At 53.8% G+C, this 21,243-nt stretch overlaps 1 protein-coding gene across 3 annotated transcripts in view; it reads left to right on the forward strand.

The window, feature by feature from the left end:
- The first annotated feature begins 274 nt into the window (after positions 1–274).
- LOC107518577 (cholesterol 24-hydroxylase) overlaps positions 275–21,243 on the forward strand; it is a 28,494-nt gene continuing 7,525 nt past the window's right edge. The window contains exons 1-11 of one of the 3 annotated variants that reach the window (XM_036217996.1): positions 466–508; positions 4,062–4,136; positions 6,196–6,262; positions 6,891–6,971; positions 7,533–7,614; positions 13,255–13,328; positions 13,760–13,846; positions 18,477–18,615; positions 19,304–19,414; positions 20,287–20,437; positions 20,659–20,721. In XM_036217996.1, coding sequence (XP_036073889.1) covers positions 6,255–6,262; positions 6,891–6,971; positions 7,533–7,614; positions 13,255–13,328; positions 13,760–13,846; positions 18,477–18,615; positions 19,304–19,414; positions 20,287–20,437; positions 20,659–20,721 — 796 coding nt within the window. In that variant the 5' untranslated portion in view covers positions 466–508; positions 4,062–4,136; positions 6,196–6,254. Of the gene's footprint in view, positions 509–4,061; positions 4,137–6,195; positions 6,263–6,890; positions 6,972–7,532; positions 7,615–13,254; positions 13,329–13,759; positions 13,847–18,476; positions 18,616–19,303; positions 19,415–20,286; positions 20,438–20,658; positions 20,722–21,243 lie in introns of all 3 variants that reach the window. The other 2 variants (XM_036217997.1, XM_016160408.2) reach the window with 2 other exon arrangements.

Below are 21,243 nucleotides of genomic sequence, written 5' to 3' on the forward strand. Positions count from 1 at the left end.
GCAGACTGGGGGCGGAGCTTTGGGAGGCGGGGAGAGGGCGGGGCCTGAGGGTCTCAGCCAGAAGCGGAGTTGTGATTGGCGGAGATCATATGCTCTGGGCGGGGCCTGGGCTGGGGCGTAATTGAATTTGGGGTGGAGCTTCAGGAGGCACGGGGCGGAGCGGGGGCGGGCCCCGGGAGCTGGAGGCGGAGGTGGAGACGTGGTTGGCGGGGACGGAGCACCCTGGGAGGGGTCGGAGCCGGCGGGGGCGGAGCCGAGCGGCGGGGGCGGTGCTGGGTCGCGCCGGGCCTGGGGCCGAGGCGGCGCGCGGCGCTGACAGCTGAGTCGGCTCGCGGCCTCCCGCCCCCTCGGTACCGGGGCCTGACCCCGGCCTGGCCTGCCCGGGAGCCATGAGCCCTGGGCTGCTGCTGCTCGGCAGCGCCGTCCTGGTCGCCTTCGGCCTCTGCTGCACCTTCGTGCACCGCGCTCGCAGCCGCTACGAGCACATCCCCGGGCCGCCGAGGCCCAGGTGAGCGGGGGGTGGGGGCGGGGGCCTGGATGGGGCGCTCGAATGGGGGGTCGGGGACCGCGTCCAAACCAGAGTCGGGGCCAGGGGTCCAGCCTCGCCTTTGCGCGCGGCCGCTTGGAGACCGCGGCTGGAAGAGGGGCGCTAACTATTCTTAGTAACAAATTACTCACAGCCGCCGCAGCTGCTCGGCGCCCACCGCGGTCTGCTGGGCCCCGCAAACGTGATGGCAGCGACAACCCTGTTAGGTAGGCGCTATTGTTACCCCATCCTTCAGACGAGGAGACTGAGGCGCGCAGAGGCAAAGTCACCTGCCCAAGGTCACATCGTCGGTAAGCCTAGATTTAAACCCAGGTCAGCCTGGCTCGAAAGTGTGCACTCTTGACCTCGGGGACTTGGACGGGGTCACTCAATCTGGATTGCACCACACTGTACTTTGGTCACATTCCCTTTTGTGTTTCTGTCCTGGTATATCCTGTTCGTCTTCTTTTCGGTGCTTCCATTCCATCCTTGGCACACCCCCAACCTACCTCCCCCTACCAGAAGCTTGCCTTTCTGAAGCTAAAGTCAAGTGTGTCGTTTCTCTGCTCCAAAGGCTTCCCATCACTTTAGAACTAAATCTCATTCTAAATTAAGTCCACTCTGTGGCCAGCAAGGCCCCTGCTGAGCTGCCAGAGCCTGACTGTACTGTTCTCTTCCCAGCTGCCTACTCCCGGCTTCCCCCGGCCAACCTGCACCCCTCTTCCCCAGCTGATTCTCCCATCTGGGGTCTTGGTGTTTCCCATCCACCCTGTGTAAAGCCTACCTAGCCCTAAACTCCTTATAGGGCCACCCCCCTGAAGTTACCTTTTGTTCACCTGTTGACTGTTCACCTGTTGACTCTCTTCCACTTTAGAATGTGAGCCCCAGGAGGGCAGGAACACTGTGCTGCTCGTGTACCCCAGCGCCTGGCACATTGCAGATGCTCAATAAATATTTGTTGAAGGAACGAATAAATAAACAATGGTATTAGACACACTTTTTAAAACCTCAGGACCTGAACATTCTGGAAGGCACCCACCTCCAGCAAAAGCCAGATGCCCTGGTATTAGAAGCCTGAATTCATATTTAGTGGGTTTGGGAAAGATCTCCGTGGCTGGTTACATAGGGAGGCACCTGTTGCTTCCTGCTGGCTCTCTGTCCTGCCAGGCGCCCTCACCCACCCTAGGGTCTTCCTGACCCCTTTTCCCTTGCTTAGCAGCTCTGTGTTCCACGCCGCCTACATGATTCTTCTCCCAGCCTTCTGGGCTTGGCTTAAATGCTAACTCCTCAGGGAGATCCCCCTTGCTTCCGCATCCAAATATACTATGTTCATTTTGTGAACTCTAAGTGGTCCTAATGGCACTTGGGGCATTATTTGTGCGACTTGTTAAGTGTCTGGCTCTCTCATAAACCTGTGTCTGTCTCCCCTTCACTGCTGTGTCCCCAACATCTAGCAAAGCAGCGGCTGGTACATGCATAGTAGACACTCACTGAACAGCGATTCTAGTGGCTGGTGGAAACCTACAAGTTCCGTTAGGTGCAGCATCACCCTTCCAAGTCTTCAAACCGGCCACAGACAGCTTGGAATCGAATTATTTCTGTGCTTATTCTGATAGATCTCATCATGCCTTGGCCTTCTCATAGACCCAAGTGTTTCAAGCGCCGTAGACCCAGTCAGTCTCTGCATCTTGAGAAGGAAGAACTTGTTGATCCCCTCTCTAGGCTCCTCTTCCCACATTTTTTTTTTATTGCATTTAAACTTTGTGTGCCCATCTGAAGGGCATTCAAAACTTATTAACGAATAAGTTGTACTCTTTCGAAATATACAATTCAGTGCTTTTTAGTGTAGTGACAGAGTTGTACAAGCATCACTACTAGTGCCAGAACATTTTCATCACCCCAAAAGAAACACTGTACCCATTAGCTGTCGCTTCTCATCTCCCGTGAACCCCCAGCCCTCGGCAGCCCCTAATCTACCTTCTGTCTATAGATTTGCCTGTTCTCCACATTTCATATAAATGGAGCCATACGACACGAGGCCTTTGTGCTTGGCTTCTTTCGGCATTATGTTTGCAAGGATTGTCTATGGAGTAGGGTGTGTCCACATTTCTTTCCTCCATAGACCTCAATTCCCCCGCAGATCTAACACCGCAGAATCCACATGTGACCTGCGGGTGTGGGCGGGAGGGCAGAGGAGTGGGAGGCGGCTGAATGTGATCACGGTTGGGCTCTTTGTTCCAAGGCGGCGAACTGAATGGTGCCGATGCAAAGAGATTTTGGATTAAAAATTGGTTGGCGGTCAAGTATAAAAGCGCACTAAATGACATTTCTGGAACCTCTTCTAGAACAAATCAGGTGCTGTGGCATTCAAGGCCTGGGTCCCCAGACCACAAGTGGCAATACTGTGGCTGACAAGAAATCGGTGCATTGAGCCTCCGGGAGTGGCATTCGCCCCCCAGCTTTGCCGGCTTGCAGGCAGGGACCCCTCTGTCTTGCAAAGAGGCAGCGCTGTGCTCCGCCCGTCCCGCCCGCCCGTGCTGGCCCTTCATCCTCCTTATTGTGCAGGAGTCCCCACGATGCCCTAGTGCCCCACCTCTCTGTTCCTATTACAAACAATATCCTACTGCAACGATCCTGTGACAGCTGACGACTCACACCCCGCATTCGATCTCACACCAGAACCTGTCGCTTCCTTATTTCTCTGTCGCCGCTCTAAACCTCTTCATCAGCTCCCACTCTCCTGGGCGTGTGTGGTGAATGTAAACTTGACAATGAAAAATCTTTCCCTCCCAGTGTTCATTTCTCTTGGAATACATCTTTCAAGTTCGAATCCTGGGCAGTGCTGGTTCTCTGGTTCTCTCCTCCCATTCCGACTTGCCGGGTCTCTGGGGGCGGGGGCTCTTCAACAAGTTCCGGGTGGTTCCTGGCGATGGTGGAGGCCCGCTGCTGGCTCTGTTGGGCAGTGCGTCCAGCAGACTGTGGGTGCCCAGCCAGCCGCTCACCTCCCATCCTTCTGGCATGAGGCACAACCATCGCCCCTTGCCCTCGCTTCTGGTGGGTAGCCCGCACCTTCGCCTTGCGTGGGCTACCTCCATCCCTCTGGGTGGTCTCACAGTGGGCTCTCCAGATCAACTCTGCTCCAGTTACTGTCCTCAGCTTTCTCTGTGCGCAGGAAAATGTGTCTCACCACTGTGCCCATTGCAGTGTCATAGGGAACTGAGCACGAGCAGGTGACCGGCCGGAAGAGGGATTTTTGCCCTCCCCTCTCTCCTGGGCAGCTCTGTCACATCCAGTCTACCACTAGGGGCATGCCCGGTGGCCCTCCCGGCTGCAGTGTTCCACCCTCTCCTTATTCTATCATCCCTTCCCTGCCTATTTCTAACCTCAGGTCTTCCGGCCCCGCCTTTGCCTCCCGGGCTCCCCCTGCAGGAGCCGTGTGGAATGGGCTATACTTCCCTTTCTTGCCTGGTGGTGGGGACCCCACGCCACTCTACGCCCTTGGCCTTTTTGAAGTGTCACTCATCTTTCTCCCCAGGTGGCAGTGGACCCCAGTAGTCAGGACACAGGTGGGCCTAGGAGGCTGAGGAGGTTACAGATTCTTCTCATTCAGGTAACTCTAAACTAAGACATTTCCTGAAAATGTGCAGCTTTGGTAGTGACCATAGATTCTAGATTACTCTAGAAATACAGCCAGGCATGGCCCATCTTTCTGCAGATGGAAGTTCAAGGCCACTCACCTTGAGTGCACTTCCCCGTGCATCTGCTCGCCTACTCTCCAGCGTGCCTGCGCTCCCTCCAGCCCCGCCCCGCCCCGCCCCCGCCCCCTCCATCCGCACTGTCTGACTTTATTCTCGCCTCCTACCTCCCTGAGCAAATGGAACCGCCGGGAGAACTTCCTGTCAGGCCTCGGCCACTGCAGCTGCCCGCTGCTCTGCACGGGGCCCCCGCGCCCTCCCTGCTGGGACCGGGGGCCTCCTGGACAAGCACGGCCACCCCCGCGGCCCCGCGGCGCTGCCCCGTCAATGCCCCCCCCCCCCATCATCAGTCTTCCTTCTCTTCTGCATCATTCCCGTTTTTATATAACATGCTGTAAAAAGAAACCCAACCCTGCCTTCCCCCTCTCATTCCCTCCAAGTGCCACCCCCTGTCTCTGCACCCCCACAGCAACCCCCCCCCCCAGAAGCCTGTCTGTCTTCTGGCCCCTGTTCCCCACTCCTGTTCTCTGTTGAACCCACCATGCCGTGGGGCTCTGGCCCCACCTCTCTACCTAGCCTGCTTCCGTCAAGGTCCCAGCGACCTCTGTGGAGCTAACGTGTAGTCAGCATTGGGTCCCCCTCTTGCCTGGCCCCTCAGCAGCCTGGGGCAGACCGATCCCTCTCTCCTTGAAGCCTCTCTCTGCAGAACCCGCTCCCCTCTCTCCGGCCCTCCTCCGGCCTCCCGAATCTCCTGCTCAGTCTCTGGCTCGTTGTCCCTTTGCTGCCTGTCCTTGGGTCTCTTCTCTGTCTACACTCACCCCTTGTGGTCTAATCCAGTAGCCGAGCTGCAGTGAGAGTCTACCTGCCTGCTTCCCTTCCATGTTAGATATCCCCACCTACCTGACCAGCCACGCCCCCAGGTGAATCCACTAGTCTCAGGTCGGTCCCCAGAAAGCCAATCTTGAGACATGAATTGAAGTGTAAATAGTTTATGGGGAGGTGACCCCAGTGGGGATTAGGGATTGGATAGAAAAGAAGGCGAGAAAGCCAGTGACCTCTGGGGGCAGCTGAGTGCAGCCCCTGGGAACTCAGGGACCCATATGGGGCACAGGCCACAGAGCTGCCCCAGCAAGGTGGAGGGCTGCGCTGGAGGGAACTGAGCTGGCACTTCCGGCCTGCCCCTCTGCAGGCAGAGCCCAGAGAGCCAGCGCTCAGCACTGGCCTGCGGAAGCCTGCCGACCTGCATGCTTGGCCGTGGGCAGGGGGAGGCCGATGGGGTCTGCCGCCCCCAACCAGCTCTTTCTCAGTCCTCTTCACCTTGGTTACGGTACCTCCATCCATCCTCCGGCAGTCCAGGGTCATCCTTGACACCTCTCTCGCTCAGCACATCCAAACGGTCAGCCAGTCCCACTGGCTCCGCCTTCGACGTACATTGAGAATCCGACTTCTCAGTCCACTGTTCCGAGCCCTCGCCGCTTCTCACCGCCCCTTCGCTGGTGCCCCCCTCCCATGCCTGCCCCCTCGCTCGCCCCTTTCGCACTCAGCACTGCAGCAGCAAGAACAACCCATTTAAAACCCAAGTGGGTCCCCTCTCTGCTGTGCTCAGAACCCTCCAGTGGCCCCCATTTTACTGAGGTCAAGGGCCAAGTGTGGACAACAGCCCAGGAGCCATCCACGCAGCACCCTGCTGCAGCCACACAGCCTTTCCAGAGCTCACCAATCGCTCCCACCTCAGGACCTTTGCACCTGCTACTCCCTTTGCCTGGAATGCTCTTCCCCGAACTACCTGCATAGCCAGGTCCCTTGCTTCTTACAGCTCACGTGACACCTTCACAGAGGGCTGTCCCTGACCTGCCTGTGTAAAATGGCAGCCCGCACACCCACCCCCAGCTTGCCTTACCTGCCCGCTCTGACTTCTCCCCCATCACTCTCCGACTTCGCGTTTACTTACTTATCTACTCTGTCTTCCCCCAGGAGAATGAGTTCACTAACCCAGAAAACCCCAACTGTAGTTCTGTTGTTACTCATTCTGGATGCTACAGTAAGTGAGCTTGACCGGGACAGAGTCACCGAGCGGACAGGGAAGTCATGAGCACCTTAGAACGTGCCTCAAGGCGGCACTGAAAGGCTCGTTGACAGTCTGGTGATCACGCTGCAGACTTAGCGTGACCCACCCGTCCCCCGGTGTGAAGGATTGTGGGGCACCCTGGTACCAGCCGTACAACTGTGGACAGGTGAGGTCACCTGTCCAGCCTCAGCAGCCCTGCCTGTACAATGGGCTAATAATCATAGACCTCCCTCCAGGTGGTGTGGGGAGTCAGACAGGGAGAGGCTCGGCAGGGCACGCAGCGCAGGGAAAGTGTACGGCGACGGTCTCGAGGTGCTCCACACGCTGCTGTTGAGGGCCAGCCCCGACCTCCGTAGCAGGGACGAGGCTTCATTCCGCTGCATCGTCTCTCCGAGGAGGCCTCTGGAGCTGGCTAGACCCAGATTCGCATCCTGCATGGTGACCCTGCGCCAGTGCCACGCCTCCTCGTGCCTCAGTCCTCTGCGAAGTGGGGCCAATAACGCCGACCTCACAGGGTCCCGGGGGGAAGGGGGCATGCTACTCGGGACTTCCGGCTCTACTCGGGACTTCCGGCGAGCTTACCGTTTCCCATTTCTTCCAGTTTCCTTCTAGGACACCTCCCCTACTTTTGGAAAAAGGACGAGGTTTGTGGCCGCGTGCTCCAAGATGTGTTTTTGGATTGGTGGGTCCTAATTTGTCGTTTGTCACCCTTGCCCGTGTCTGGGTCCCTCGCGGATCAGCTCCCCTGCCCCAGCCCCTGTCCCGCACACGCGCCCTTCCTTCCTCCCCTGCGGTCACTCCCACCCTCAGCTCTTCCTCCTGTCTGAATGGAGAGACAGACCAGGCTGCTTCGGAAGGCACGCTCTGCCATTCACCAGCCCCGCAACCTCAGACCAGCCGTCTCTGAGCCTCAGTTTCCTCATCTGTAAACTGGGTGGGGGAGTGTGACTAGCTGAGAGTCCTTGTTTAGGGTGGAGCTTTACACTTCCAAAGCATTTTCAATGACACGATATTGCTTGATTCCCAGCACAACCTTTGGGGCGAAGGAGGGGTGTGGCAACCCCATTTCATGGATGTGGAGACTGAGGCCCAGTGCGGGCCATGACTCAGCAGCGAGTCAGCCCGAGGCCCTTGGCGAGCCCGGTCCTGGGGTGAGATGCCCTGTTTCTCCAGCGGGGCCCGGGCTGGTGACATTCATGTCTCCAGTGGTTGACAGCCTCTTTCGGGTCACTTTGGTTTCCAGGGCTAAGAAGTACGGGCCCGTCGTGCGGGTCAACGTCTTCCACAAAACCTCGGTCATCGTCACAAGCCCGGAGTCGGTCAAGGTAGGAAGCAGCGTGATTTTCATGAGGAGAGCCCTCCCCTCCCCAAGCCAGGGGGGCAGGAAACGTGGCCTGGGGGAATTGTAGGAGAAATGTTCAAGCCACGTGCATTCGGGCTGGTTTTCTGAGGCTCTAAAAGGGAATGGCAGACCTTAACCCCCTATTATTTGGGGGCTCCGAGGAGCGGGGCTGTTTGGTGAGGGCAGCAGGTGGGGACTTTAATGTCGGACTCATTCGGGTTGGGAGTCTTGCCCAGCTGGTGCACATGTGCTCACCTCTTAGCCTCAGTGCCTTCTCTGCAAGGTGGCTTATAACCCCCCCACAGGGCTATGATGCGAATTAAGTATTGATCAATTTATTTAACAAATAAAGGGTTAAAAGATGCTTAAGCAGTGTTTACTTTGGACCACGCACTTTTCTATGTCCTTTACAATTATGAACCCATTTAATGTCATAGGGTAAGAACTCTTATTAGTCCCATTTTTTTGAGATGAAGAAACCAAGACAAATGGCATTAATTGGTCTGTAATGCATGCAGGACGGTGTCTACTGTGTAGGCACTAAGAATGGCCATCAGATTGTCTCTTTGGGAGTTAGCAGAACTGGGCTCGAGTCTAGGCTCAATTGGCTGTGGGACCTTGGACAAGTTACTTCAATGCTCTGGGCCTCTGTTTCCTTGTTTGTAAGACAGGGATGATGCCTTTCTTACCGGTGGTTGTGAGAATGGGACTGAAGTGACATTAGTGAGCCACCTAGCCCATGCCTGGCACACGACAATTGCTCAGTAAATAATGGTGCCGTTATTCTTACAGCGGGTACTCAGATGATGTGTAGGGTGATTCTCTGCATGGTGGAGGGTGCGGTGGCACAAAGAGGCATAAAATACCACTTAGTGTCCAGATCAGGAGACAAAATACACAATTATGGTGTCTCTAACGGGAAGTTACAAATAATTTTATTTTGAAAAGTTTAATTTCAAATGCAGAAACAGTTTAAGACTTTTTAAAGCATGCTACCAAAAGCCATACACAAAAACCTTCATGATGCTGAATGAGAAAAGAGGCAGAAAGGTATACATTAATAGGAATAACGTTGATAAATATTAAAGCGTTAAACCAACCTTGCATTCCTGGTTGTGATACAGTTTGCTCCTGCATACGCGGACACATGGATATAATCTGCTCATCTTTTGTTAAGAATTTTTGTTTCTATCTTTATTTTCTTACAATGCTTTTGTCTGGTTCTGGAATCAGGTTAATAGGCCTCATAAGATGAGTCAGGAAATGGTTTCTGTCCTCTGTTTTCTGAAAGAGTTTGTATAGGAGTGATACTATTTCTTTCTTCAATGTTTGATAGAATTCACCAGCGAAGCCATTTGGACCTGGCATTTTTTTTGAGGGAAGTGTTTTCCTTGTTTTGTCTCAATTATGCATTCACTTTCTTTGATTGATATATGACCATCCAAATTTTGCTTTTTCTTTAGTTTGGTCTCTTTCAAGGAATTCGTCTGTCTCTTCTAAATGGTTGAAATTACTGGAATAAAGCTTTGTTTGGTATTTATTTATTATCTTTTTAAGGTCTACCAGATCTTTGGCGATGTCCCGTCTTTCATTCATGAGAATAGTAACTTGAGCTTTCTCTTCTTGATCAGGCTAGCAAAAGGTTTATCAGTCTTTGTCTTCTCAAAGAACCAGGTTTTGTTTTATTGTTTTTCTCCTTTGTTTTGTCCATTTTTATTTTATTGGTTTCTGCTCTTTATTATTTCCTTCCTCTACTCCCTTTGAGCTCAGTTTGTTCTTGTTCTACTATTTTAAGGCGAGAGCATTGATAATTGATTTTAGACTTTGTTTCTTTTCGAATACAAGCATTACCAGCTGTATATTTTTCTGTAGGCACTAGCTTAACACAAAGCACCACGCATTTCAATATGCTGTGGTCTTATTTTCACTCGGTTCAAAATAATTTCCAACTTCCCCTGTGCTTTTTTCCTTTGAACCATGAATTATTTAAATAAGTATAACTCAATTTCTAAATATTATGAGATTTTCCGGATATTTTCCTGTTATCGATTTCTAATTTACCTCTGTAAGACCAGAGGGAATACTGTTCATGATTTCAATCCTTTTAAATCCACTGCAGCTGTCGTATGACCCAGCGTGTGGTCTGTTTTTATAAATGTGCGTGGGCGCTTAAAAAGAACATACATACTGTAATCGTTGAATGGGGTGTCTTAGGACTATCGGTCAGGTCGAGCTGCTGATAGCATTGTGCGAATCTTCTAAAGCCTTACTGCTCTGTCTGCGTGTTCTGGCAGTTTCCGAGGGAGGCGAGCTACACTCTCCAACCACAGTCACGGATCCGTCTGTTTTTGGTTTCAGTCCTGTCGGTTTTGCTTCGTGTATTTCGCAGTTGTGCTCTTAGGTCTGTGCACGTGTAGCATTGTTATGTCGTTTAATGAGGCGATTCTTTTATCTTCAGAAATGTCCCCATTTGTCCTGGGCGATATTCTCTTTCCTGGCATTTATTTCGTCTAATATTAATACAGCCGTTCCAGCTGTCTCACGCTTAGGCTTGCGTGGTATCTTTTTCTACCCTCTAACTTTTAACCTACCTGAGTTTTTAAATTTCAAGTGGATTTCTTGTAGATAGAATGTAGTTAGGCCTTGCCGTTTCACGTAGCCTGACAATCTCTGCCTTTTAAGCAGGATGCTTAGGTCACTTACATTTAATGTAATTATTAGTAGGGTTAGGTTCATTATTTTTATTACTAATGTACCCAGTAATGTTGTTTGAATCTACCATGCCCTTGTTTGTTTTTGTTTGTCTCATCTATTGTTCCCTTTTTCCTCCTTTCCTGCCTTCTTTTGGGTTGAGTATGTATGTTTTCGTATCTCATTTTATCTTACTGGTTATCCTAGGGTTCATAGTACAATCTTTAACTCACATCAATCTATCTTCAAGTAATATCATATCACTCCACCTCTGTATACTTTTAGGATTTTCTCTTTATCACTGATTTCAGAAATTTGATTATGACCTGCCTTGACGTGTGATTTCCCTTTTCTTTGTGTTAATTTTATGTCAAAGTCTTTCCATTTCTTGGGCACGTGGATTCCTCGAGCACATTTGCAGCATTTGTAATAAATGTGTTACAGCTCTTGTCTGTGAATTTCATCGTCTCTGTTATTTCTGGGCCTGGTCACGGGTCAGGATTTCCTGCTCATCGGCATGTTTAGAGATTGTCTATCGCACGCTGGATGTTGTGGACTGTACACTGTGGAGGGCTTGCTTTTGTTTAATTCCTTTAAAGAACACTGGGCTGCGTTCCGGCAGATGGTGAAGTTACTTGCAGATCAGTTCGATCCTTTCCAGATTCGTTTTAGGGCTTTTGTAGGGTCGATGTGGAGTGACGTTCACTGTAGAGCTAGTGTAGCCCCACTAGTAACGAGTGACCATTTTGGGGCCTCTAATAAAGGCCTCATGTCTGAGATTTAACTGTGGCCAGTGGGAACTGGAACAATTCTTGGCCTGTGTAAGTTCTGAGAATTATTCAGCCTATGGTTATCCAGTAATTCTCCTTTTCTCAGAAGTCGTTTTGTTTGTTTGTTTGTTTTGTGGAATTTCGCTCTACACGTGCACAGATTGGTATCATCCAAAGACACAGGGATCCCTGTGCAGATTTCCGCACAAGAGCTCTGTCTCTGCGTCGTTCCCTCCTCTCCGGTACTCGGCTGGCACAGCCTAGCCTCCTGTGCTTGGACCCTGATCGCGGGCCGCCGAGCTGTGTCTGACTTTCCTCTTTTAGTGTCTGTCCTGAAATTGGCTCTAGGCAGAAAGCTGGAGTGATCCTAGGTCATGCAGATTGATTTTTCTTTTTTTTTACTCTTTTTTTTTCTCTCCCCTTTCTTCCTCTGAGGGTTCACAATCCTGCACTGCCTGTTGTCCAGTGTCTAAAGACAGACATTTCGTATATTGTTGCTTGTATTTCTGGTCGTTTGTGGCAGAAGGGCAAGTCCTTCGCGGGCAGAAGCGTGCCGCTGGCGTGGACGGCCAGCGGAGGCGGCGACGTGCTGGGGGCGCCCTGTGCGCCCCTCGTGTCCCAGAGCCCGGCTCGCTGGGCCATCAGAGGGTCCCCGGCTTTGGGGACGGCGGGGCCCCCTGCTGTAAAGGACACCTGTCAGAGCCTGTGCTGAGGCTGCTGTGCCTCCGTGGGGGGCGGTCCTCGGATCAGGCTGGGAAGAGGTGGCACAGACCTTGGGGTGCTCGTGGATGTTTGAGGGGGGCCTGGGAAGCCAGCCTTTACTGCGACATTTTTCGGCAGGAGAGGAAACCAGTGGGAGCGGGGTAGCGATGGAACTTGGCTTACAAATGACAGTGTTTGGGTGGGGTCCCCGGATGTGGCTCATGACCCAAAGTCAACTATTTCCAGGGGTTCTTTTCATCTGGAAAATTGATATTAGCCCCTGGGAGCTAAGCTCACAGACTCCAGCTGCCCCTGGGTTAATATACAGCAGAGATGTCACTTTCTGCTTCCCAGCACCCATAGGATAGAGCTCAGCATCCCCCGGGGCAGGCCCCTTCACCCCGCTGCTGCCCCTCCCCACTCCACACGCCTCTGTGAGGACGCAGCAGGCGTCCGGGCTTCCCCTGCCTGGATCTCAGCCCTCTCTCCCCTCCCCGCCAGCAAATTCCCTAGATTCGAGCCCTATGGCCACCGTTTACCATATGCATGACCTGGGGCCAGTTTTAAGTCTCGGTTTCTTCATCTGTATGGAAGTCGAGCCTAGCAGTACCAGCCGTGTCTCAGAGTTGACGGGGCATCAAATGAGCTACAGGACGCTGACGAGCGCCCGCCTCGTCTGCAGCGCCTGCGGCATGTCCGGCACCCACCGTAGCCAGCACTCACTCCTCACAGCAACCCTGCCGGGCAGGCGCTCCCTCATCCCCATCTTGTAAGATGAGGACCCCGAGGCCAGAGGCGGAGTGATCCAGGCAGGCTCACGGAGCTGTTAGCGCGGGGGAGCGAGGATGTTGAGCCCAGAGCCCAAGTCAAGCCTGAGTCAAGCCGGCCGGCTGCTCAGCCTGCGCTGTAAACCCCTGGGCTGTACGGCCTCAAGCGCCGTTAGCTGGTGGTACTGTTGTGCCACCCAGCTCTTGATGAGGAAGCCGACCCTTCCTCCAGGAAGCCTTCCTCGACTTCGATGGCACAAACAGCACTGAGCCCGTGCCGAGTGTCCCTCCCGCGCTCCCAGCACCCCCCCACTTAGGGCTTCTTCGCGTCCTCCTCTGCTTTCAGAGCAGCCCGTGTCCTTTCTTGTTTTGCCACTTTGGGAGGTGGTGAGGTCGGGGCCCTGAGTGTGGGTGTTAGGGTGACAGGACCCCCTGCACCCTCTCTCGCTGTGGTCACGGGAAAATCACTCCGCCCCTCTGCGCCCCGCTTTCCTTACCCCTGAGTGGGATGCCGATGCTTGAAGACAGGCCTCCTGGAGGGGCAGGCGCGGCCACACGTGTGACGTGCCCACGGTGCAGCTGATGCCCGGTGCAGGATGATTATGTGGGCGCACGAGAGTCCAGAGGACCGTGAGTCCTTTGCAGCCTCTCGCGGATGTCCGAGCTCACGTGGGTTTTTTTGGGGCTATTTAGAAGTTCCTGATGTCCACCAAGTACAACAAGGACTCCAAGATGTACCACGCGATCCAGACGGTGTTCGGCGAGAGGTGAGGCGAGGCCCGGGCTGTGAGCAGAGGGCCCCGGGCTCCTGGTGGCGTTAGGGCCCGTGGCCCTGGCTGCCGGGCACGCCACACATTCCCCATAATGGTGGCCACTGCTCTTGTCATTGGCACCTTCCTTCTCCTCTTTCCCCTCAGAAGGCAGATGGGAGTGCGGGGGTTGCTGAGGCTGGGGCACAGGATCGCCCCATTTCTTTCTCATTTATTTATTTACTTTCATCAGGGTAAGATTCACACTCCGTAAAACTCACCATTTTAACCACATTGGAGGTACCGTCCAGTGGCATTTGGGACGTCCGCCACGTGGCGTAACCAGCCCCACTGTCCCTCTCGCCACCTCCAGAGGTGGCCTGTACCGTCAGGCAGTCAGGCCAGTTCCCAAACCCTCTTTTTCTCCTCAAGTGTCTGTGTCCCCGCAGACTGTTCGGCCAGGGCCTGCTGTCCGAGTGTGACTACGAGCGCTGGCACAAGCAACGGAAGGTCATGGATCTGGCCTTCAGCCGCAGGTGAGCATGGTGGGGGCGGGGGGCGGGGCGTGGCTGGGAGGCGGGGCGGGAAGCGGGGTCGAGTGGGCGGGGCCTTACTCAGGGAGAAAGGACAGGGACGAGAGCATGTCAGAGGTCAGAGAGCGAGCGAGACGGGCTGGCCAGCGGGCCGCGAGGCTGAGAGAGGTCCCCACGCTGCTTGTGAGCATCAAGGGCTGGGTGACAACGAAGCCTGGAGGTGCGGGGTCCCTGTCCCCCTGGAGATCCCCTGGCTCAGAACTCATCACTCCTCCTCTGGGCTTTTTATTTGAGTTATTACGGTTTTCATTTTGAGATAACATTTTATTTTTAAAATAACTTTTATTGAGCTATAATTCGCCTACCTTACAATACACCATTTACAGGGTAGAATTTAAGCATTTCTAATTTATTCACAAAATTATACAACTATCACCGTAGTCAGTTTTAGAGCATTTTCATCACCCCTAAAAAGCAGTCACCCCTCATTTCCTCTCTCTGCCCCCAGCGCCTGGCAACCGCGAATTTACGGTCTGTATCTATGAATTCTCACAGTCTAGACATTTCTTATAAATGAAATCATATACGGTTTTTTTGTGCCTGGCTTCTTTCACTTAGCATAACGTTTTTGAGGTCCATCCATGTTACAGGATGCATCAGAAATTCATTCCTTTTTATTGCCAAATAAAATTGCGTCGTGTGGACATCCCACAGTTTTATTTACCCATTCATCCGTTGACGGTTGGTCGAGGCATCTCCACATTTTTACTGTCATGAACAATGCTGCTCTGAACAGTTGTGTACAAGTTTGTAAGTGGACGTTTGCTTTCAGTTCCCTGGGGGTATGCCTAGGAGTGGGGTTGCTGGGTCGTATGGTTGGAAATTTTGAGGACAGTAATATTTTATTTTGATATAATTTCAAATTTACAGAAAAATTGCCAGAATAGTCTAAGGGACGCCTGTATATCTCTTACCCGGATTCACTGACTTGTTTATTGTTTAAATCACCATTTGCTTTGTCATTTTTTCTCTTTGCGTATATGTAAATATATTTACCATTTTCTCTGTGCGTATATACATGTATGTATTTTTTTTTTTTAGTATAGTGCATGTAAAAAATCATTTGAGAGTAAGTTTTGAGAGTAAGTAGGGGGGCATCGCGATCCCTTCCCTTAAATACTTCTATGTGTATTTCCTAAGAACAAGGACATTCTCTGACATGACTACCGTTCAGTTTCCAAAATGAGGAAGTTTAACATGAATCCGATACTGTTATCTAATATTCAGTCTATATTTAAATTTTGTTGTTTGTGCAATTACAGCTGTCGTTTTCCTTGTATAGGGTCCGATCCAGGTTCATATATTACCTTTCATTACCACGGCTCTTTCTCCTGCATTCTAGAATAGTTCTTAGTCTTTCCTTGACCTTCTCGACCTTTAGATTACAGGCCAGTTTTGCTGAATGTCCTTCAATTTAGGTTCATCTGCTATTTCTGCGTGATTACACCCAAGCTCCCCTTTTCGGTGGAAAGGCACAGAAGCGATGTTGTGTCTCCCTCAGGGCCTCACATCAGCAGGAAATGCTATCAATTTGTTCCATTGCTGAAGTTGTTCACTCCTCTCGCTTGGTTAAGGCAGAGTCCTCCAGGTTTCTCCACTGGGAAGTTGCCACTTAGTCTGTAACCTGTGGGTGAATCTAGCTACATTCTCACCTGGACTTTCATCACAGCCTCCTCCCTGGCCCCCCTGCCTCCTGCCTCCCTCATCCAGTGCATCCACCTGCCTGTCCCGGAAGGAGCTTGCTGAAACTCAGATCTGACCACATCACTCCCCTGTCCTGAAGCCTTCAGTGGGTCCCTATTATCTGAAAGCTGACGGTCAGACCCTACCCAGCCTTAGTCCCCTCCAGCCTCTGTGCCTTCTCTTCTCCACTGGGCTCTTTTGGGTGTCTCTCCCTACGTTCCTAGAATCCCTTCTGCCTTCCGTGCTCCCAAGGGAATGCTGTGCTTTTTTATTTAATACCCAGCTGAGATGTCACTGACCTTCCAAGGCTGCGTTGTGCTCTGGTCACGCCCACTGCAGTGATTCTCATTCACATCCACCTCTCTTACTAGACCTCAGGTTTCTGAAGGCAGGAGACACACCCTGTCCCTGGACCCCACACCTCGCACCCCGTATAGCATCAGGCACTGTGAAAGCCCTCCAGGAATGCCCATAGAGTGAATGAATACGTTAATAACATAATGAATTGAAATAGTCTTAGTCTTGGACTCACTGCGGAGCTTCCGGGAGTGAGAATGAGAAGGAAGAGACTGGAAAGAGGCCTTTATTTAATAAAACCTTGTTGCACCAAGAGCCAGGGTTATGAAGGCCGGCCAGGGCGACAGGGTTCCTGCCCTCAGAAAGCTCTGAAGTTATCAGAGGGCATGGACTCTAACCAGAGGACCACCCACAGTGCTCGCGACGTACACACCGGTGGCGTTGTCTGGGTGCCCCCATTCCAGCACACGGGGCCGTGCATTTGAGCGGCACTCTACGTTTTACGAAGTGCTTTCACAGACATCTCTATTTTTCAAACTTAATTGTGGTTAAGATACAGGTAGCGTGAAACATACCGCCTTGCCCATTTTCAGGTGTGCTGTTCCGCGGTCTCAAGTACAGTCACATTGCTGTGCAACCACCGCCACACCTTTTTATTTTTTATTTTCACAATAAGGTAGCTATCGAAGAGATGACTCTTGTATTGGAGATGCAAAATTCACAAAGCTTATGAAAAAACGCTTGGAAGATGCCCGTGTTTATGAAAGTGTTTTGACTCTTGCTCAATTCTAATTCATTAATGAGGGAAAAAAAAAAAAAAGAACCATTGGTGAGTTTCATCTCCAGCCATTACCCACGTAGAATATCGTTATACGCTTTACATTAAATCGTGAGAGTGAATTGCCAGTTTCTCTCTTTCAGATATTATTTTTGCCGAGAGACATTGGTCCCAGTCATTTTCAAACAAAAGGGGTGGGATTTTACTGTACCGCTAACACTCCAGCCCCAAGTTTGTACTTGCAATAGCTATAAGAGATTCAGTGTTGGTATGGTAACCAGCCGCACGCTGTCCAAATAGTCAACCTGAACGTGATTAAAAAAGGAAAAAGACAGCTACAAATACTCTTTGCCAATAAATATGTACTAGCTATGGAGAAAAAGTCAGGGGCGCGGTGGGAGCACATATTGGGCCTACTCGGGGCTCAGAAGACGTTTCCCCGAGGAGGTGGCTTTTCGGTGTCCGTCTGGAGAGGGGGCGGGTGTTAGGGTGGTCATGGGGCATGAGGGCGCAGGGGGGCAGCGGGGAGAGCTCCGGGCGGAGGGGGCAGCATGTGCAGAGGCCCTGAGGCGGGAAGCAGCACTGTGCTTTGGGAGAGCGAAAAGGCCATTGTAATAGGAGGGCGGCTCAGCAGGTGGGAGTCCGCAAGGGGTGGGGTCTGCCTCCCGGGCCCAAGGCCGAACTTTTGGCTCCCTCCCAAGAGTGACGGGGTATGTCAAAGTGTTTTAGGTTGGTAAGGGTCCAGAGCAGAGTGGCGCTTTCAGCCGTGCCCTGGGCCACAGAGCATGAGACGTGAAGCCGAAGCGGGGTGGGGATCGGTAGCAGCAAGCGCAAAGATGCGTGTGTGCGCGTGGGCCACCCCCACCCCACCACCGCCCGCCCGAGACCAGGAAGCCGAGCGGGCTGCAGGAAGGGCGACGGAGCGCTCGCTTTCTTTTCGTGTGAAAACACTCGCTCTTTTTTTCTCTTCTCCCAGTTTTTTTCTTTTGAATGTTTCAAAACACTTTTTATTTAGAAACAATTTCAAATTTCTAGACAAGTTTCAAGAGTAAGAATAAGAGAGAGAACATCCCTATATCCTTTACCCAGATTGTTAACACGAAAAATTGCTTTGAATTTCAAAAGCAGCATTTTCTGTTCGTTAATGTTCAGAAACGTGTAATGTTGAAAGTTGCCGTCTTCCCCCTTCCCACTCCCTCAGGGGTACCGTCTTCGTGAGTTTGGAGCACGTCCTTCCATACCTCTTTCTAAGCTCTGTGCCTGGCAGAGGAGCTGGGTAGATGTCCTGGGGCAGAGGGCTCTGTGGGTCGGGAGCTCTGGGTCTGGGGACTCAGTTCCATGAAGGGTTGGGCACTGTGGCTGCTCAAAGACAGGGCATGAGATGGGAGAACAAAAGGCTGCAGGTGGCAGCCCTGGGCCGAGCAGGTGAGGAGAGCGGGCAGTGCCAGCAGAGAGGTGGGAGGGGAACCTTCATGGGCTCTGGAGGCCTTTCTTTCCTTCCTTCCTGCCGTCCTCGGGAGTTTCTACACAGCCACATCCCCTTGAGCTGAGAATTCAGGGACCCAGTGGCCGATGGAGGACCCAAGGAACCATTAGGAGAAAGGGCGAAGGGACAGTGGCCGTCCCGAGTGGAGGGGAATGGTGAAACCCCAGGGCTTAGTTTGATTACTACCACCCCAACGTGTAAGCTGAGCCTCCGGGAGACCAGACAGGCTGGGAGGGGTCATCACTGCCGCCCTGGACACTGGCCTCCTGCAGGGCGGCTGCAGCCCTGGGCCGGTCCCAGTGGCCACTGATCTGTGTGCTTGTCCCCAGCTCCTTGGTTAGCTTGATGGAAACATTCAACGAGAAGGCGGAGCAGCTGGTGGAGATTCTGGAAGGCAAGGCGGATGGGCAGACCCCAGTGTCCATGCAGGAGATGCTGACCTGCACCACCATAGACATCCTGGCCAAGGTGACCGTGGGTGGTGGCGCGGGGCGGGCTGCGCCACGCGGGGCAGAGGGCTCTCCTTCCTTCCTCCTGCCCTGTCCTTGCTGACCTTACCTCCCTCCCGAGCCTCCACATATCAGCCCCTTCTCTGAGCTGAGAGCTTCGTACCTCCTTGAAAATTCAAATCCACCTAGAATGAGATTGGAGCTACAAACTCATTCTGTAAAAACGGGCACTGAGAGGTGCGGGGACTGGCCTGTGGCCGGTCGGGGGCAGGAGCAGGACCGGACCTCAGGTCTGCCTGAATGCCAGCCTCCCAGCCCGAAGCCCCTCTCCATCGGGTGCTGGCTTGGCTTTTCACCCTGGCAGACCCAGCCGTGGGCCCGATGACCCCACGCCCAGGGGAAGGCAGGTCAGCTAGAGCACAGGGACAGCGAATGCGGTCCTTGTTATCGGACGATTCACTGGGAAGCTGGGTATAGAGTGGGCCCCCAAGGCAGGCTGCATCTTGTGAAGGAAGGAGGCCGAGGTTTATCGAGTAGCTGCCACGTGCTACTTGACCCTCAGCACATCCGGCGGGCTCGGAGCGACCGCGGCTCCGTGTGAGGGGTCGATGGCGCGACACACGTCAGACCCAGGGCCTGGGCCTCCGACTAAATGGGCCTCCGGTCCTCTCGTGCCCCGGTGCGACCCCGCCCCTCCCTCTTCCCAGGCAGCTTTTGGGTTGGAGACCAGCATGCTGCTCGGTGCCCAGAAGCCCCTGTCCGGGAAAGTGAAGCAGATCCTGGAGGGCATCTCCGCGTCCCGCAACACCCTGGCGAAGGTACGGCCCCCGCGCCCCTCCCGGCAACCGGCCGCCAGGACTGGTGCTCTCCCCGCTCGCTGGAGCCCGCGCGCCAGTGATTTTTTTTCAGAATGATGAGTTTTGAGGTCTGGGATGTGTGTCCCGCGCGACTCCTGAATCGGTTAGGGTTTGCGCACGCGGCGCGAAGTGGAGGCTCGAAATGAAAGTGGTTCAAGCCGGTTATTAGGAGTCGCTTGTTCCCTCGTGTAAAGTGACACCCGAGGCAGGCGATCTAGGACGGCTGCAATGGCTCCACGATGTCGGGTGTCCCTGGGTTTTTCTCTCTGTTCCGCCGTCTCCAGCACATCACCTCATTGTCATAAGGTGGCAGCCGCAGCTCCAGCCATTACCTCCTTGCTCCAGGCTTGAAGGAGGAAGAAGGGAGAAAGGTGGTACTTGAGTCGATTCTCAGAAAGATGCCTAGGGCCCCGTCCCGTTCCCTGGAACCTGCGCCTCTGAGTTTGCCGTCCTCCGGCGCCACCTGCCTTTTCGGCTCTTGGTTCCACCTCACTTCCGTCGAGCGGGCGGTGTTTCCTCCTTCACTGCAAACCGAACCGCCTCCATCCTTCAGGGGTCCCTTCTTGTTTTCTAGTGCATCCTGGATGTCGTAAGGCATCTTTCCCACGCTGTCTAGAGAGTTGGTGCAGGAAGGGGAAGCCGGTGGGCGCTCGGGCTCAGCCTGCCGTCTCCATCCAGTTTCCCCGGCCGTTTTGCCTTTTCTCGAATTCTCTGGCATTCTTCTGACCTCCCAGCTTGCTGTGGATTTCCGACGTCCTTTTGGAGCTGGGGGGGAGCGGGGCGAGGGACGCGTGGGGTTCGCTGGGCCCCCCTGAGCTGCGGCTCTCGTCTAGTTCATGCCGGGGAAGTGGAAGCAGCTCCGTGAGATCCGGGAGAGCGTCCGCTTCCTGCGCCAGGTCGGCAAGGACTGGGTGCAGCGCCGCCGGGAGGCCCTCAAGAGGGGCGAGGACGTCCCCGCCGACATCCTCACGCAGATTCTCAAAGGTGCGGGGGCCCCCTCCGAGGCCCAGGTGTCCGGGTCGGACCATCAGAGCGACCAGTCACGGTCCCGGCCGGCTCTAGACGTCTCGGGCCTGAGGGGAGGACGGGCGGGTCATCCCCAGCCGGGCGTGGGCACTGGCGGCAGGACTGTGAGCGGTGCCAACGTCACCGTGTGCATGTGGCAGGTGTCACGGCTGGGGCCTGAGCCTCGCTTTATCTTTCAGCCGAAGAGGGGGCCCAGGACGACGAGATTCTGCTGGACAACTTCGTCACCTTCTTCATCGCTGGTTCGTAGTGTCGGCGGTGACTGGGGGCTCAGAGCTTTGCAGGCACGATGGAGCCGTGGGTCCCTCAAACCCCGACCGAGAGATTTCTCAGGCCGTCTAATCCGAGCTCCGCTGCGGGGTTGGGAGGCTGCATGGGGGCGGGAGGAGCAGAGCCCTCCCTCTCTGCCTAGGGAGATCGAGGAGGCCCTCTGGGTGGCATCAGGCCTGGTGATGGAGCTGGCAGTCACGCGGACTTGTGCAGCTGCCTTTTGGGGCTCAGGAGAGCTTGCCGTGTGAACTCAGGGCTCCCCTGCACTCAGGATTTGAGTCGGAGGGCCGTGAGTGCACCAGTGCACAGACACGCTGAGCAGCTTCATTCACTGGCTCATCAGATTTTTCTTGAGCATCTGTCTTCACCTGGGAAGCAGCCCCGCACCCATCAGGGACCCTCGGGCGCTGCCGCCCCAGCGGAGCGCTCGGTGATCGGGCCGTTAGAATTGCTCCGCGGCGTGCAGAGCTCCCGCGCCCACACGCCTCACGGTT

This window comes from Rousettus aegyptiacus, unplaced genomic scaffold (assembly GCF_014176215.1).
Source record: "Rousettus aegyptiacus isolate mRouAeg1 unplaced genomic scaffold, mRouAeg1.p scaffold_m13_p_3, whole genome shotgun sequence".
NCBI classification, from domain to species: Eukaryota; Metazoa; Chordata; class Mammalia; order Chiroptera; family Pteropodidae; genus Rousettus; species Rousettus aegyptiacus.